This window comes from Malaya genurostris, chromosome 3 (genome assembly GCF_030247185.1).
Source record: "Malaya genurostris strain Urasoe2022 chromosome 3, Malgen_1.1, whole genome shotgun sequence".
Taxonomy (NCBI): domain Eukaryota; kingdom Metazoa; phylum Arthropoda; class Insecta; order Diptera; family Culicidae; genus Malaya; species Malaya genurostris.
This window is the reverse complement of record NC_080572.1, coordinates 129,614,323-129,632,907: the sequence shown is the minus strand read 5'-3', so window position 1 is coordinate 129,632,907 and position 18,585 is coordinate 129,614,323. Positions and strand designations below refer to the sequence as shown.

The 18,585-nt window shown below is 34.9% G+C and overlaps 1 protein-coding gene across 2 annotated transcripts in view; it reads left to right on the top strand.

Moving 5' to 3' along the window:
* Window positions 1-9,806: 9,806 nt before the first annotated feature.
* LOC131434705 (rRNA N6-adenosine-methyltransferase ZCCHC4) overlaps window positions 9,807-18,585 on the top strand; it is an 87,667-nt gene continuing 78,888 nt past the window's right edge. The window contains exons 1-2 of one of the 2 annotated variants that reach the window (XM_058601721.1): window positions 9,917-9,940; window positions 17,898-18,045. Coding sequence is in view for 1 of the 2 variants with exons in the window: in XM_058601720.1 (XP_058457703.1) it covers window positions 9,937-9,940 (4 nt within the window). In the remaining variant the exon portion in view is untranslated. Of the gene's footprint in view, window positions 9,941-17,897; window positions 18,046-18,585 lie in introns of both variants that reach the window. The other variant, XM_058601720.1, reaches the window with a different exon arrangement.

Below are 18,585 nucleotides of genomic sequence, written 5' to 3'. Positions count from 1 at the left end.
ATGCATAAGATTTTCTTCGCCGTGACATCCACAATACATAGTACTTTAAACCTAATACATTTCGAATATCATATTAGTATGTTGGTATTCATTAGTTAATCTGAACACTGTTTTTTTTCGAAGGTTTCGTTATTATAAATTACATTACATAAAATTGAAACTCCAATGGACTTCATGAAATGATAAAGAATTTTCATGAACTGGGACATTGGGTAGTCTACCTTGGGTACGCAAGGAAATTAGTTGAGATCTTACATAATGATACTCCATGCATGTCCAAACGACATGATCAATATCGCGATAACCTTCGCCAAAAATACAATAATTAGTCTCGGAAATTCCAATTCGAAGGAGATGTGCATCTAACGTGTAGTGGTTGGACATGACTCTGGACATCACACGAATGAAATCCCTACTCACATCCAGTCCCCTGAACCATGCCTTTATCAATATTTTAGGGATAATTGATTGCAGTGCAAAGTGTTCTTTGGCGATACGCGCTATAGAATTCGTTGAAAGCAATCGGTCTCTCTCATTGCCTGTAATGAAGCAATGAGCCGGGACGCAGACTATAGTGACTTGATAATTATTATTGAATATGTCGTTCAAGTATTGTTTTATTTTGGCCAGAAAAAAAACGGTTCATTTTTCCAGCAGCGTTTGAGCGAATGACTTAAATTGCACTCAGACTATCTGAGATGAGAAAATAATGATTTGGAGATAATGTGACGATTACACTCAAGCTATAATGAACTGCTTCTAACTCTGCTATATAAACAGATTCAGGTACTTGAAGCCTAAATGAAGCCGAAACATTATTGTTGAATATAACAAACCCAGTACTCTCTTCGATTGGTGATCCGTCTGTGTAAAACATTTTCGCAGAGTCAATATGCCTGAACTTACTTGTAAATATTTTTGGGATTTCTATCGAGTGTAGGTGTTCCGGGATTCCACGCACTTCGCGCTGCATGGATGTGTCGAAGAATAACTTTGAGTCAGGAACATTTAGGAGGCTGACAGGGATAGCAATATATCTTTAAGGGCTGATTTCCTATGACATATGGTTAAAATATACTGTCATGAATCTTGTTTGAGATTGTTTGAGCTCAATTAGTCTTTCGAAGTTATTAATAACAAGGGGATTACATGCCTAAGGTAATTCGCAAACATCGATATTAAACTCGCTTTACTATACATGGGAGTATGCAGCGGAACGAAAACAAACGCATCCATATTCTATCACTGAAAGTATCGTTGTCTGATACAATTTCATTAGATCTTCCGGGTGAGCACCCCACCAAGATCCTGATATTGTTCGAAGAAAATTTACTCTTTGTTGGCATTTTGTTATCAGATACCTAATGTGTCCTCCCCACGTGCATTTGGAATCAAACCACACCCCGAGGTATTTGAAAGTCATAACCTGCGCGGTCATTCTTCCCATCATATGATGCTAAAGCTGCGCGGGATCATGCTTTCTTGAAAAGACGACCAACTCTGTTTTCTCCGCAGCGAATATGGGTGCCGCGTGAGCTCACAATCACAATGTCACAAGTCGATGAAAACCATGCTGAAATTGAACGAATTGGGCTTCGAATTGCTCCCTCTTCCACCGCATTCTCCAGATTTGGCCCCCAGTGCCTCAAGAGAATGCTCGCTGGTTAAAAATTTAGAAGCAATGAAGAGGTAATCGCTGAAACTGAGGCCTATTTTGAGGCAAAGTACAAATCGTACTACAAAAATGGTATCGAAAAGTTGGAAGATCGCTATAATCGCTCTATCGCCTCTGATGGCAATTATGTTGAATAATAAAAACGAATTTTGGCAAAAAATGTGTGTTTCTATTAAACGATACGAACTTTTCAGCCGAACTGTTATAACTGTGGAATTCGCTGAAACAACTGTTCATTGAATAGAAATAGGAAAGTTTGTTCGGACCTAATCTAACAAACTCTACAAATCTTGTTTACCCTCAAGTTCCGGAACTGGAAGTAGTATCCACAACAAATTTAGAAATTCCGTATGAAACTGTAAGACTTTTCCTTTGAACCTATAAGTTTGTGAATATCATTTTGGCCATATTGAAGGAAAGTAAGTTTGCAGTTTCTAAACACCATTTAAAATTCTTCCGAAACCGGATTCAGATGACCGGAATAGCCGAAGTTGGTTTGTTTGCCAGCAACAAATATGACCTACAAATTGGAACTGTTTTGAACCTAGTTAAACCTAGACTTACTATCTCATGCTCTATTTCGATTAAATCAATTAAACGAAATCTAACAAACGAAGTGAACCTCAGTTTCTGTTACCTCTGCATATGTAGGTCAAGCTAAACAGCATGAATTAGCAGCATAAAATATGTATGAGGATTATTATTATTATTTTTTATTAGTATTATTATTATTATTACTATTATTGTTGCTATTATTGACATCACTACACAACTGGAACGGTATTACTGCACTACCGGCCGTACAAATTGCTTATTTTTTCTAATAAATTTGAACTCAATGACATTCGTTTATTCTTTCGGTCGCTCTTATCATAGAATAGCTGAAACTTTTATCAACCGCAACACCGTCTTTTACCAATATCACACATCAGTAGCAGACATCCGTAACCTTTTCGACTTCTTTATAGCGTGTACGAAAAAGAACAAAGCACTCATCGTTCGTTTTGTGTTTTCTTCTTCTTTCGATGTTGTACATATTGTCAATCTACATTATATTTTTATGCCCACAAACTCACAAGCTCTGCAAACTAGAGGAATTTATCAGACAGTTTTATAGGATTTGTTCCTGTTTTTAACCATCGTTTGTGAAAACAAGCTAATGAGATTGGTAATTTTTCACCTATCATCAGTTTTCCGCTAACTACGTTGCTCTTCCGTCGTTGTGATCACCATTAAACTTGGTATGCTGCCTGTACCTGATCACAGGTACAATGCTATTACTCTTGGTGGCGATCAAATGTGATGCTTGCAGTGTAGCATCACGCGATATGTATCGTCTCTTTCGATCCTACGCAACGTACAAATTCTGGTACCTGGTAGGTCAGCACTGGGTTGCCTCAGCACCTCTGTGCTTTCGCACTCCTTCGTCTTCGCACCTTTATGCCATGGCACCTGTGTGACTCGACACTCCTATGCGTTCGCACCTCTGTGCGTATAAACGGGATGGCCTTCATTGTTAGCTTTCCAGTCGGGAAACGCCCCGAATATTGCCTTTGCGATTAGAACCAGTAGTTTAACTACATGCAGCTTAGAGTAGCAGCCGTTAACTCACGAAATCGAATCGAAACACAACCTCTTCGTTTGAATGTTTTTTACTGAATGAGTTTAGAGCTCTATACGTTAAATAATGCTCACAATAATCACCTATTTCCCAAAATTGACAAGAATCCAATATTGTAGCGTTAACCAATATAAACTCCAATATTTCATACAAGTACATCATACGAATACGATATACGAATTAATTTATACAAGTACATCATACGATTTTCGAAGAAAATTACTAGTTCTGTAAGAAATTCCATTGTAGTTGACCCTACATTGAATCCGTTATATTAGTGGTTGAATAAACTTTGAAAAATAATAGCGTAATCGCTAATCTGTGAATACAAAATTATCATAAATGTATATATATATATATATATATATATATATATATATATATATATATATATATATATATATATATATATATATATATATATATATATATATATATATATATATATATATATATATATATATATATATATATATATATATATATATATATATATATATATTTATATATAAATATATATATATACATATATATATATATATATATATATATATATATATATATATATATGTATATATATATATATATATATATATATATATATATATATATATATATATATATATATATATATATATATATATATATATATATATATATATATATATATATATATATATATATACCCCTTGATAAAAAAAAAGAACCGGAATTTTCATTTTGAAATTCCCGCGCTTGTCCAATCGGTAAACTTTTATTCTTTCAACGTTGGCAACACTTTTATACACATTCTGTCAAATTTTGACGCATATCGTACGATTAGTTTTTGTTTGGCGTCTATACAAAGAAGTTGAAAAAATTTCGTGTGGCGATTTTTATAATGGATGAATGGATGGTCGATACCACAAATAACGCGTGATATGAAGATAAACAATTTTATACGTTTTTCCTAAGAAAATGGTAAAAAGAGCACTCTATATTCTGTTGTCTCATTCACTCAATTGAAAAACGCCACGCTACACACTTCGTAACTTTATATTATTTGATTTAAACTTTCCAAAAAGTATATGTATGTGCCTTTTGGTCTGCGACCCTGCTTCATATTAGTAGTTAAAGTTAGTGTATATAAAAGTTTAAATGTTAAATAACTATTTAGGGAAAAGGCCAAACCATGCACAGTCTTCAAAAAATTGTGTAATTTTACGTTTTTAGTAATTGTCTCGAACATAGTAGACACTGAAAGTAATTGCGAAAAATGTTATGTACAAAAAATTGATTTAAGGTGGTTTCAAAAGAAAATGCTTCATATATCCGAAACTATATGCGTTAGACCTTTAGCTTCTTGGGCAAAGTTTTTTCTCGTTAGAAGTTCTAAAACTTTGTAGAAGACACCGTTTTTCTATCTCTTAAGGGAAAAAAGTTGTTGAAATGACCTTTTGTCGTAGTAGGCTTTGCACATTTTTATTGTGATCAAATCACGAGGTATATTTTTGTGAATGAGTTCTCCACAATAACTATGTATATCGGATCAACAGTTTAACAGGTAAAGAATTAAGCACAGACTAACAGACAGGACACTCAAATTAGATTCTTCAATCATTTTAACGGTCATTTCGAATATTCCTTTATTTGGGACAGTACTCACATGCGTCATGATGGCGCCACGTTACCCTATCAAAAACATCCTGTCTGTCATCTAGACTGTGTTTATTTTTTTCATTTACCAACAGAGTTGCCATTCATACAGAATCACCAGTAATGTATTAATTTCTATACGTCCATGCGAATTTCATGCAGGATACAGATTTAATACATATTGCCAAAACCATATACATAATTGTGCCTACTTCTCATTCTCCAACGCAATACAAAATCGAACCCGTTTTGTTACAATATTTACTTGCTTCTGGTCTGCCGCCACTTAATTTCGGGTGAAAATTACCAACACAATAAAAAATAGTCTAGATGAGCAACGTTGAGTCAAATAAATGGTTACCTTCCAACATCGCGAAAAAGTTAAATATATTATCAACGTAATCCAATAATTTATTGTGACGATTCCTTTTCAAATATTTCGATGAAATCAGGCATCCCTGCAAGCAGCTGATCGCTGTTGACAAACTAGGGGAAACCAACTAGTAAAAAAACTTTTACATACCACAAGGGGTGTACAGATAGTAAATAGTTCGCGCAGTACAATATAGGTGGAACTAGTGCATCACGAAAAATTATTTTTATAAGAATTTACTCATACTGTCATGTCTGTTAGTCTGTGAATTAAGTTCACGTTTTTGTCAATTCAAACCACTGTGCAGTTATCAGGTCTTGTCTTAGGGCATATTCAGGAGTGTTCTAGTTCTAGATGCATAATTTATGTCAGTTTTAAAATTTAAATCTAGAAATTATAACAAAATAAACTGGCAGCCCAGCAGCGTTTTATCTGTGTTTTAAATATAGAAAAAATAGAACGGCAATGTATACCAGTTTTAAATTTGACAGTAGAACTGGTCGAATAAATAAAACTAAAACGGATTGCTGGGGATACGTTTGTTTCAGTTTCATTTACATTATAGACCACTCATATGAATCTTGCAGCTGCTGAATTTGCTCTTAGCATTCAAGTACCAAAATATTTTAGTGCCTACACCCTCATTGAACATAACTCAAAATTGAGTGACACATAACTCATATTCATTAAAAGTGCACGTACTCTAAACTTGAGTTACCACCTATCTAATCATTTTTGCGTTAAGGGACGAAATTGTCAATACTTGAGTAATTTTTACTCAAAATAAGAAAAAAATATTTTGTTCAAAATTTGAGTAAGTTCAACTTAAAATTTGAGTTCCTTGCTCTCAAAATGAAGAAATTTTTCTTCGTCAATTTTCATATACAAAGTTATTGTTCTTACTTTTGAATGCACAAAAAAGTTATTGAAAACCGTTTCCTTTTGAACGGTTTGGAGTGAAAATTGAATTGTTTTGATATCCTTATGTTGCGCTTTTCACTAAGCATAATTGAAACCACAAAACATCTATGATTAACGTAGATTCATGCTTTTAAAACCGGATCTATACGCGGCAATGGAAAACGGTGTATTCTTGCATTCATTATTGCGATAAGAATATTCCGAGAATGAAAACACACTGAACTGCAAGAAGTATTTTTTTCACTCAAATGTTTAAAAGCTTACTCTAATATATGAATAAATGCATGAGAACTCATGGCAACGAGTTTACATTACTCAAATTTTGACATATTGTTCCAGTTTATGATTTTGAGTCATCGTAACTCAAACCATGAGTTATGTTCGAAGAGCGTGTAAGTAGACGGTTTCAAAATGTGACACGCAGATGGCGCAACTATCGCTTAATTCCAGGATAAAAAGAATTGTGTCTGGATTTTGGTGACTGACGTGATGCTGGTAAAGAAGCCAGCTGTCTCGCAGAGATGCCAGATCTGCAGATTTGTCTGTAAATCTGCAGATTTTGTACATAGTGCTGCAGGCAATTTTTTTGTTTTGCAGACTTTTGAAAATCGAGTTTTTTGCAGACTTTTGCAATTGTCACGACCTTTTTTTGCTCCGCCAAGTCAGTTTAGCATTCCATACTTAATATTGTGCTTCTCAGGGTGGCATAGAATGCGACGGAATCGCCGCCGAATAGCGAAATAATGAGCGTTAGAATCACAGGTGCCATGTTGCAGATTTGCATGTAAATTTGCCGATTTCTTTTGTGAGCAGACTTTGCAATTTTGCAAACTTTTTACAGACTTTTAAAATTGCGTCGGGCTTCTTGTTTGGATTTTCTCGTTTTCTTATTAAATTTAACACTTGCTTTGGAGGATTTCTAGTATGCCAACGTGAAAATATTACCTGAAATAACTGCCCAGGAGCAAAGACATCATATTAACAAGATATCCAGCTCTCACATTTCCCGAACAAATAATTGGCAACATCCTTTTTTGACATGACATGTTGAATGTGACTCAGTTCGATGGCGTTGCTGAACTGAAGATTGAGATCGCTCCAAGCTGACAGGGTCTGCCAGGAGTTAGACAGTTGTTTTAACTCGTTCGCTGTCTGTTGTACTGAAGTTTGCAGCATTTTTATATCGATGATTGCGAAATAAATTGTCTGGTGGATTAAACGCAATTACAGATTTGAAAGGTAATATTCTCTAGCATCAAGAATTATTTATTTGTTCAATAAAAGCATAAAAAATATGTATCTGTCAAAGAATTTTTATAATAGACGATTTACAATTTTTTCAGTAACTTATTTTTATGGTTAATATTGCTAATGTTTCGAATGAAGCACAAGGTTTTAAAGACAAAAACGTCAATTAATACAAAGTATCTTTGTATAATTATTCTGGTTATTACAATTGTCATTCAACGGCCAATTAATAAAAAAATTCTCTGGTTTATGGTTAAGTTTATGAATCGATGCGAATGACTGTTTCGCTATCTTTGCGGCATTTTGTCGCTATCTTGTCGCATCGCAATCTTTGTGAACTACCAGTGAAAATCACTATTGGCACATTGTCGCAAAACTGAAATGTAGAGGCACTGCTTGTTTCGAGATGATACTTTTTGCAAGAGCTGTCAAATCGGTAGGAAAATTTTTAATTACTCTACCTTTTCAACAATTTCTTATAAAAACGGGCAAATTCATTTGTAAAATCATAATAGAAGTTGAAGAAAAAGTTTTTACTCTGAGGTGGTAACGTTGATCTTATTTCATTGTGCGAAATCTACCGTTTATTCAGTATGACGCATTAAACTTGGTTTTGTACCATTTTTCAAATGCCTGGAAATAACAAATAAAGTATCCAAAATAAATAATACTCTATCGCTATACATTCTAGTACTCGAGAAATCAACATTACACTGATTTCTGCTTAAAAAAATGTTGATCGGAAAAAACCTAACCTTACCCAATTTCACATATTTCTGAAGATTTTCCATGTTTAATCGTAGTTTACACCAAAAAAGGAGTAGTAATCACTTTGAAATCGATTTTCTTCTACTCCGAGTATACTTTTATTGCTGATATTTATTTGTACTAATGTATAAACGATAAAAATGTTGCAAATTACTACTACCGATATGAAAGTTTTCGAAAGAATCCTCCTTTTCTTGGTTCCATTTTTCATTGGTAGGTGTCGCTAATAATGATAATGTGCCAATTGAACAATCCAATCAGCGTGGTCACCACGTGATAGTGATTGTTTTGACATATCCCATGTATTTAGAAAAAATTTTGACGAATTTTTCAATCTACTTGAGTTTGAAAAAATGCAGATGGCAAAACCTTACAAATATGGGTAAGAAAAACGATTATTCACGTGTTGTCATCAAACATATGATTACAAATTGTCCTATTGAACAATCCAATCAGCGTGGTCACCACCAGATAGCGTTATGGTGATTGTTTTGACATATCCCATGTATTTAGAAAAATTTTGGACGATTTTTTCAATTTACTTGAGTTTGAAGGAATGCAGATTGCAAAATCTTACAAATATGGGTAAGAAAAACGATTATTCACGTGTTGTCATCAAACATATGATTACAAAATGTCCTATACTCTTGACAATCTAGGATGAAATTTGAAATTTTCAGTTCACATACAGATTTGATTTAGATTATAAAACATGAATAAATAGACTAGTCATAAAACTTTTGATCATAATTTATTAATTAATCTCAAAATCCAACCCAAAAAACAAAGAATATCCCCGATATGAAAACAGTACCCAACCTCACTTCTTCAAATTTGGTATTTCATGTTACGATTTCTCCATAAATATCAATCAAACATACCACGGAAAGTTACTGAATCATTAATGACCGATTTTTTACCAAATTTTCACACGTTTTTGTATGTTTGCATTCGATTTATAAGAAAAAATAATAAAAACCCTGCATTTTGTTCGAATCTTTAAGCAAAATCTGAAAATTATCACCATCGCTTAGTTCAAAGCTCGCCACTCGGGCAGCGCTGCGATCGCAAAAGAGTTGGTTGGATTCTTCAATACTCTTGACAATCTCGGATGAAATTTGAAATTTTCAGTTCACATACAGATTTGATTTAGATGAGAAAACATGAGTAAATGTACTAGTCATAAAACTTTTCATCATAATTTATCAATTAATCTCAAAATCCAATCCAAAAAACAAAGAATATCCCAGATATGAAAACAATACCCAACCTCACTTCTTCGAATTTGGTATTTCATGTTACGATTTCTCCATAAATATCAATCAAACATACCACGGAAAAATACTGAATCATAAATTATCGATTTTTTTACCAAATTTTAACACGTCTTTGTATGTTAGTATTCGATTCATAGGAAAAAAAATAAAAACCCTACATTTTGTTCGAATCTTCAAGCAAAATCTGAAAATTATCACCACCGCTTAGTTCAAAGCTCGCCACTTGGGCAGCGCAGCGATCGCAAAAGAGTTGGTTGGATTCTTCAATAGAGAAATTGCTGCCAGCAAGACATACTTGCTGACTGCAGATTTTTTTTCGGATATACAGACTTTGAAAACCTGTCCGAAGATATTTCAAATTTTTACCTGGCATCTCTGCTCCCTCGTCTTGTCTTAGATCTCGCCTTGTGACACAATTATGAGTAAGTAATATAATATTAATATTATGCACATTGATCTTAATCAAATTATTAATAATTGTTGAAAATATTTAAGTATTTTTTGTAATCAAAAAACCTCAATGTTTTTAAATTCATGTAAATCCCCGGCCTCCCGTCACGACCCCATCATAATGATCAAAGTCAGCTGATTGCAACATAAATAAACTAATTACGGTTTTACGGTTTGCCATGTTTATTGCACAATAGCTTGTCGATTTACCTAAAATACAGCAGAGTGTTTTGGGACGCCAAGTGGAAGTTGTTTTCACAATTTGAGAGCCGCGATGAGTATCAAAACATCGCAGTGTTTGGGACCCGAAACGCGGGGTCCAACATAATCGGTGTAGTTTAAAATGGCTAGTTCTAACATACCGGTATCAGATGGCTGTATATCCCAGATTAGTACGAATGACAAAATATCTGTAAAATTGTCCCCGTAGAAAGTTTGACAGTTCTGAAAATTGGTAATCGACTGACGAATTCGGGCCTTTGAAATTCATCCGACTAGTTTCACTATTTTTTATTATTCAATAATCTTATTTTAAAGGCACACTGTTCTGTAACGTATATCTTCGGCATATTCAAATCAAGTTAATGATTATTTCTAGACTTGTACCTGTACTAACTTGACCGATTTGTGAACTAATATCGTTTTCGTCTTTGAACCTACACTGAAAATAATTTGCACGCTAGCATCATGTGCGAAGCATTTCTCGGTTGATTTTCCAGAAGGCCGTAACAGCAAGTGACACTTTCTCTTTGTTTGCTTTCTCTTCTATTAATTACCAAGCGGTTTACACGTTTATCACTTAACTCTTTGCATAGAATGATGCTCGAAACGTTCGACTTCCAAACAGAACTGTGAAATCCAAGAAAATCTTTTTAGATCACATCACAATAATCGAAAGAGAGAGTGAACAAAGAGAAACTGTCACTTGCTGTTACGGCCTTCTGGAAAATCAACCGAGATTTGAACTACTTGTAGAACACACGAAATTCATGAAAACACACTTAACTCATAAAACCTTTTTATATTTAGTGGAAATCATGATACATTTTTCTGAAAAGCACTTAAAAATGATAAGATATATCGTTACCTCTAGATTCTATAACATTGTTTTTCATATAGATTTCAATTGAAACAAAGTTTACCGAATCAAGAGTTTTGCACATACATTTGTGCTGTATGGGAAGGTGGGGCAAGTATGCCACCCCACAATCTTCACATAGAATAAGCATTTATCATAAATATAAACATTTGGGGCTGTTCATATATAATTTCATATTGCTTCTATTTTTCTCATTTATTTATTTGGTCGAGAAATCCAAACAAACCAGATCTTGTAATTAGCACACAGATAATATAATAACGAGATCTTACAAAATAAGTTTTTCAATTATTCTCCATTTGCTAGGGTTTCATTTTAATGTCAAATCATTGGTATACCTTTCTAGTTGAATATTTGTTAAACATTGTTAATTGATTTATTAGTAACATAGTACCATGATTTTGCAATCGGCTCATAACGAGGCAAGTTCGCCATATTGTGGTGGTGGTCAAACACAAGCATGCTTGCTGCAATTCAGTCAGTGCACGGTGGTGGCTCAACAATTCGAAAGGCGGCTAAAGAATTCGACATGCCGCGGAAAACTTTAGAGAAATAAATGATGATAATTTGTTTAATACTTGTAATATCTAAAATAAACGTGAATCTTATGGATTGTATTAAGAAAAGCAGTACAGTAGAGAAAATCTAATAAAATTACTGAGAAAATGTAATTATTGTTAGTGTGGCGGTTTTGACCCACATAGAGGGCACTTATGCCCCGCACTAAAAATATTGAGCTGCTCAACAAGCCTCCGAAAATTACATGTATTGATTACCGAATTGTTTTTTTTTTAAATCTTAACTTCCTTATCGTAGTGATTATATTCTGATCGATAATTTGCGGGGAAGTGCGGTAAAGGGTGCTACATAAACAAGTAGTTGGTAATATCCAATTTTTTGTTAGCCATTCTTCTTCATTGTTTTGGTTTTTGCAGAATGATGCTGGCCATAGTTTCATGACGTCATAGCAGAGGGCTGGTTTTTCTTTTGAATGTGATGCTTTGCTATTGAATCGAACTACATGTGGTAAACACTTTATTTTCTAGTGGAAATGAGTAAGGGACGGTGGGGCAAGTGTGGCATGCTAAGAATTTTCTTGTTTCTACGCTTGATTTTGATAATTGATACACACTAAGATTCAATTCCGTTGTTCGGTAATTTTTTTGACGAAAACTTTCGGTAATCAATAGAAATTACCGATATTTCGGTATATGAACGTCATTTTACAAAAATTATGCAAATTATTACCGGACGCTCAGTTTTCATTACAGAGTTCTGTAAATAGATATACAATTCATACGGTAAATCTGAATAGTCGCCGAGTACGGTAAAACCCATACCGTCCGATTGGTAAAATAATCTTCCAATAACCGAACTTCTGTAAATACTGATTGTCGTGAAAACTAACTGTCAAACAGTTGATAAAATTTTCAGTTCAGTGTCTTTTGATGATGATGATGATGGTCCCACCTCATACCCCTACAAAGGTGTGAGCAGAACGAGTTATCTAAATGATAATTAATATTTTTGCACATATCTTAACCAGTAAACAAAAGAAAACGATCTGATTAATCTAGCAGGTATAGATTCTTCTTCAAAAGAACGACTGACCTCAAAAACACATTCAAATATCTCGGATTTACTATCCAGGGTTAATCAAGAAAATTTCCAACCCGGGAAGATCCTTGATCACATCAGGAATCGAACCCGATATCTTTACCAGTATCAGACAGTAATTCACCTGGCCCCTCCCGCCGGACCAGTTCATTGCTACACACATCAGCTACGATGGAGTAACGAGACTGCGGATGAGCAGAGCCAAGCCCAATTCCATCAACAACTGTCGATCCCAATTAGTTTCCCGAATCTAATCTATTCCTTAAATTATTATCCAACCTTGCGATCAAGGTCAAGAGCAAACTTAACACACTGAATGCTAAGGCTCTTCGGCCAGTCCTGTTCGCTTTCCAAATAGTCACTACCTGCTTCGCGCGCGAGGCTCAAACGTTTGTAGACTGCTCATTATTTTTAACTCTCAAACAAACTAAAAATCCATCATCATCATACCGAACATAGTAACTTAATACGTCTCACAATAATATATATAAACAAAAAAAAATACAATCTTCGTAATACGTAAAAAAAAATAAAAAATCTAAAAAAATTGAACTAACTAACTAAATATTTGCTTACAAAGCGGACTTTATGTGTGAAATACATAACTTTTTGAACTCCACCAACGAGGCCGCGCGTTTGATCTCTCTTGGCATCGAATTGAAAAAACTTATTCCCCTGTACAACAATGAGTTTTGCGATCTGGCTAACAAAAAGCTTGGTGTTCTAGCATCAGACGCGTTTCTAGTATTGTACCTATGCAAATCAGTTCCTCTTTCAACTCGATCACACAAATATCGAGGCAGCATGCCATTTAATATCTTGAAAATAAATACCATGGTTAAGTAGTAAATTCTCTGTTTCACTGAAAGCCATTGTAATGCGTTCAGTAGAAAATCCGAGGAGGTATATCTACTACATTTTAGAATTAATCGCATGATCTTATTTTGCAGTCGCTGTAATCTCAAGATTTGTGTGTTATTAGCAAGAAACAGAATGGATGGGCAAAAGTCAATGTGTGGTGAAATGACTGTTTTATACAACAGAATCTTACTATGGGTCGTTAAGTCATTTTTCAAACGACATAATACACCATATTTTTTGGCAGTCTTCTTGATGACGTTATTGATATGAGATTTGAATGTTAACTTTTCATCAATTATGACTCCAAGATACTTCATTTCTCTAACGCGATCAATAATTTCACCATCAATTTCCACATTGGCGTCATGACCGGTGCTAACAGAAGAAATAACCATATATTTAGTTTTCGCGACGTTTAGTTTCAGTTGCTTAAATTTCAACCATCGAACCAGCGAACTTAGATCCTCGTTTAAATGTGCAACAGCTTCATTGAAATCTTTAGCCGTAATGAACAGAACAGTATCATCAGCAAACAAATTTATATCACAGAAACGTAAGACTCGCTTCATATCATTAATATACATGATAAATAGAATAGGACCTAACACACTTCCCTGAGGCACACCTAGTGAATTGCCGAGGGAACTAGACATTACATCGTTAAAAACAGTCTTTTGAGATCTACCACATAAATAGTTTTCAAACCATTCATGTGCCATTCCCCCGATGCCAAAACGCCGCAATTTCTGCAACAATAAAGGTCTTGAAATTGTTTCAAAGGCTCTCTTCAGATCCAAGAACACAGCAAAAATATTCTCTTTGGCTTCGATTTTCTCCTTCCATTTTGCCAATACTAGGTTCAAAGCGGTTTCACAAGAGTGACCCTTACGATATCCCGATTGTTCCGGTATTAGCAAACTGTTAGAGTTCAAATAGTTAATCAGCTGATCTTTAACAACAAGTTCCAAAATTTTTTCCAGCGTATGCAGCATGTTAATGGGACGGTACTCCTCGGCTTTATCCGTTCCAGTAACCTTGGGGATAGGAACAACCAGAGATTCTTTCCACACTTTTGGCACGTGCCCCGTGTACAACGATTCATTTACCAAATCCAGTAGATCGTGTCCGATAACATGAAAGCAATCCTGTATCACTTTTGAGTTTACATTGTCAATACCCGTCGATTTTCCCAAATTAAAACAAATATTTTTCAATTGTTCAAAAGTGATTGGTTGAAATTCATCAAGTCTACAATAGTTATTCATCGGCTGTGTTATTTCAACAGGTTCACCTACCAATTCAATACTTTGATTGATCTGCTGAACACTATTTATGAAATAACTGTTGAACTTTTCAGATATAATTTGTTATGTGTGTTCTTCTATACCGTCAAAAGTTATACTTCTCGATGCCCTATGTGTAGGCTTGATAAGCTGTTTGAGAATTTTCCATAACTCTCTACTGTTTTGTTGATTTTGATCGATTCTCCTCTGTATGTATTCATATCTAGTCTTCTTCAGGGCCCGTGAATAAATATTTCGTGCTTGTGTATATCTACTCCAGTGACTATCATAGTTAGTTCTACAGAATCTCTTGTACTGTTTATCCCTCTCCCGTTTTAACCGTAAGAGGTCTATTGAGTACCAACTACTCGAGCTGTTCAAACTAACATACTTTTCAATTACTAATTCATTAGTACACTTTTTCAGTATGTCAGTAAGAATAGATGCCCTGTGATCCAAATTTCCAGTCAACTGTGTACAACCCAAGCTTCTTGATACAAGTCGAGATATGGTTTGCTTTGAATAGTTTTTCCAACACTTGATTTTCACCGTATCTTCCTCATTTCTAGAGCTACTCGTTACGGAAATTGCAATTGTTTCATGATCTGAAATCTTGCAATCGGATTCCACATTTGAATAAACACCGTCGAAATTGGAATACACGTGATCTATCAATGTTTTACTGTATCTCGAAATTCTTGTAAATTCATTCACAGTTTGCCTTAAATTGAAGAATTCTACTAACTGTTTCAATTGATTCGAACCTTGATCACTGAGCCAATCAATATTAAAATCTCCAGTAATAATATTTAGTTTACCAAAATCGACGAAATTCTCCCACCAGTTTTCTAGAATTTCCAGAAACTGGCGGTCGCTTGAACTTGGAGAGTGGTAAACGACTCCATAATTTCCCATCTGCATGCCTCTTTCAACTGATATACCCAAGAACCAATTATTTCCAACTGCTTCGTTTGATTGAATGCTGAATTTAATTGATTCTCTGGCGTAAATTGCAACTCCACCCGTGTGCCTGGAATGGGACAAACAAAAAGCAACAGTGTAACCCGGAACACTGAACTGATCGAAAGCGTCAGAATCAACAATATGTGTCTCTGAGAGCAAAACTAATGAAGGATGTCTATCCTCTATAAGATGACGCATTGCGACATAATTAGAAGACAAACCGGCTATGTTCAAATACAAAATATCTGAATGCCTCCCATCGATTAGTTGCTATTCCATTGACATAATGTTGTTCTTTTTCGTTTCAAGCAATCTCAGATATACAGGACACTGCTTACTAAATGCTGGATGGTGAATGTCTAAATTCAATTTCCTTTCTTTGTTCATTTTCAGACAATTAACGCATTTGAATTCAGTTGAAGAACACTCAGATGTTCTATGTGCGGAGTTACATTTGGAACAATTTTCACTGTTTAAACATTCGGTGCTCTTGTGACCAAACTCACCACACCTGAAACAGCGCAATACGTTGAACGACTCGAAAACCGAACACCTATCCCAGCCGACGCAAACCTTACCGGCGGCCATCAAACTAGAATAAGTATTTTTATCAACCTCAATTATAACACTGAATTTGTTATATTTGAAGCGTGGATTCTCAAAGTCAGCAACAACTTTTACATCTTCAATCGAAATTTCCTGATTTTGACTTTTCAATAGGTCAATAAATACATCAGAGGAATATCGATCACTCATCCCTACTATTTTCAGTTTTGGTTTCCCGGGCTTGGGTATAACAGCATTGTATTCAGTACCTAAATTGCTTTCAATGTTTTCTTTCACTGACTGAATATCCTCTCCTGCTGCACACTCAACAATAATCGAGCCATCTTTACCATTTTTGAAATTACTAATTTTATGTGTTCTTGGATCCAACCTACCCTTCAAAAATTGTCTCGTGTCATCACTTGTTTGCGAAGACTCAATAGGTTTAATCATAATAACCGAGCGAGTCTTACGTTTTCTGTTACTTTTCGTTCTATTTCTAGCTAATTTACCAGAAAGAACATCCGCGTATGACTTTTTATTATTTTTATCAAAAACTTCGTCATTACTATCATTATCAACATTTTTATCATGTGGTTCATCATCAGTATTAGACATAATTTTTCTTTTGCGTCTGGGATTTCCATCTGACTCCGAATGAGTCTTTCTATCTGCAACAATTTTCTTTCTCTTCATTACGACCAATTCATTATCATTGCGCTGATTATTCTTAATCACGAAACTTTTCAAATCTTCCAACTTTTTGGCCACACTGTTTTCTAAACAGGCCATTTTGCTCTCCAGAGCATCATTGGAAGATCTGATCAGTCTCTCGATTCCACTTTCTATCGCGATATTAATATGTGCCTCGATACTCTCCCGCACAGCAGCAAACGAATCAGTGATGGATTTGAATTTCTCCATCTCCTTCTTCATATTACTAATGAGCGAAAGAACATCATCCTTTGGCATCATATTAGACACCGCGGCACCTTCCAAACAATCAGCACATTTAAACAGAAGCGCCGGTGTATCTGAAACCCAACCGGCCATGGCTCTCGTAAGCCCAGTACAGCGCTGGTGATAGACATTCTCGCAAACTGAACATGTTATTCTAATATCTGATATGGTTATTTTTTCCTTACACTTCACACATTCACCCATCATTCATGCACAAACCAAACCGGCCCGACACACAGCTGGGGGAGAAATTAAAGCAAAGTGAACCATGCAAAAACAATAGACAATGCATTCAATATACCACGGTACGACGCCGCTTTGTTTGAGCGATCGCCGCACGGCGATTACTGACACAATTTACAGCACAAAATAGAAGTATTTACAAAACACTTTCTACTTATCTGTTTAAAGCACAATTAGTCACTTGCTTAGTCGAAAAAATTTTCGCAAAAAGCCACCTATTTCACACAAAATTTATCACAATTTGACTCAGCACTAAAGACGCACAAGTTACCATGTTCGCCATTCAATACAAAATGATTGTTTAAAAAAAAATTTTTAAAACATTAGAACCACTAAAAGTTTTTTGTTTACTTATAGGCAGAAAATAATTTTGTATCACTTGTCCACTTGCTGCCTACACAAATCGTTCAAGAGTAATTTCTGGTGGACTCGACGGATTGTGCAGTGTTTTGGAAGGTGCTCATAATTCCGGTCAGCCGTTTTTCGTGGAATAAAACCATAGCAGGTTGAAATTTTCTTCATTCGTTTTTCTGAATATGTGTAGTTTTCTAAACAATAAAAGAATTTTAACCAAAGGAAAATAAAAAAAATTACCGAACAATCAGTTAGATCCATTTGGTTTACAGTTTACGGTAGTTGTTTGACAGTTCAGCAATTACCGAACGATCGGTAATCAATTCAATTACCGAACTGATTACCGAACGTTCAGCTGTTGAAAATTCGGTAAAAAATTACCGAATTCTGCGAAATTTTCTAAGTGTGTACGTCTATGAAGTACTTTCAGGAGTACCCTCAATAGCTCAAAAAACATTTTTAATCGAGTAAAATCTCGATTAAAAATGCTCGAATGTTTGTCTTAGCCAGTGCAGTAAAACTTCATTCAATTCAATTGAAACTGAATGTGGAACAAACGATCTCTCCACTGCAGTAAACTTCACTCTCTGACATACACAATGTTTGCTGACGGCTCGAACGGGCAGCATTCAGTTTATCACTCGTTTCTCTTCAATCGAGGCTCAGTTTAACCAATCTTTCAATGGTGTGA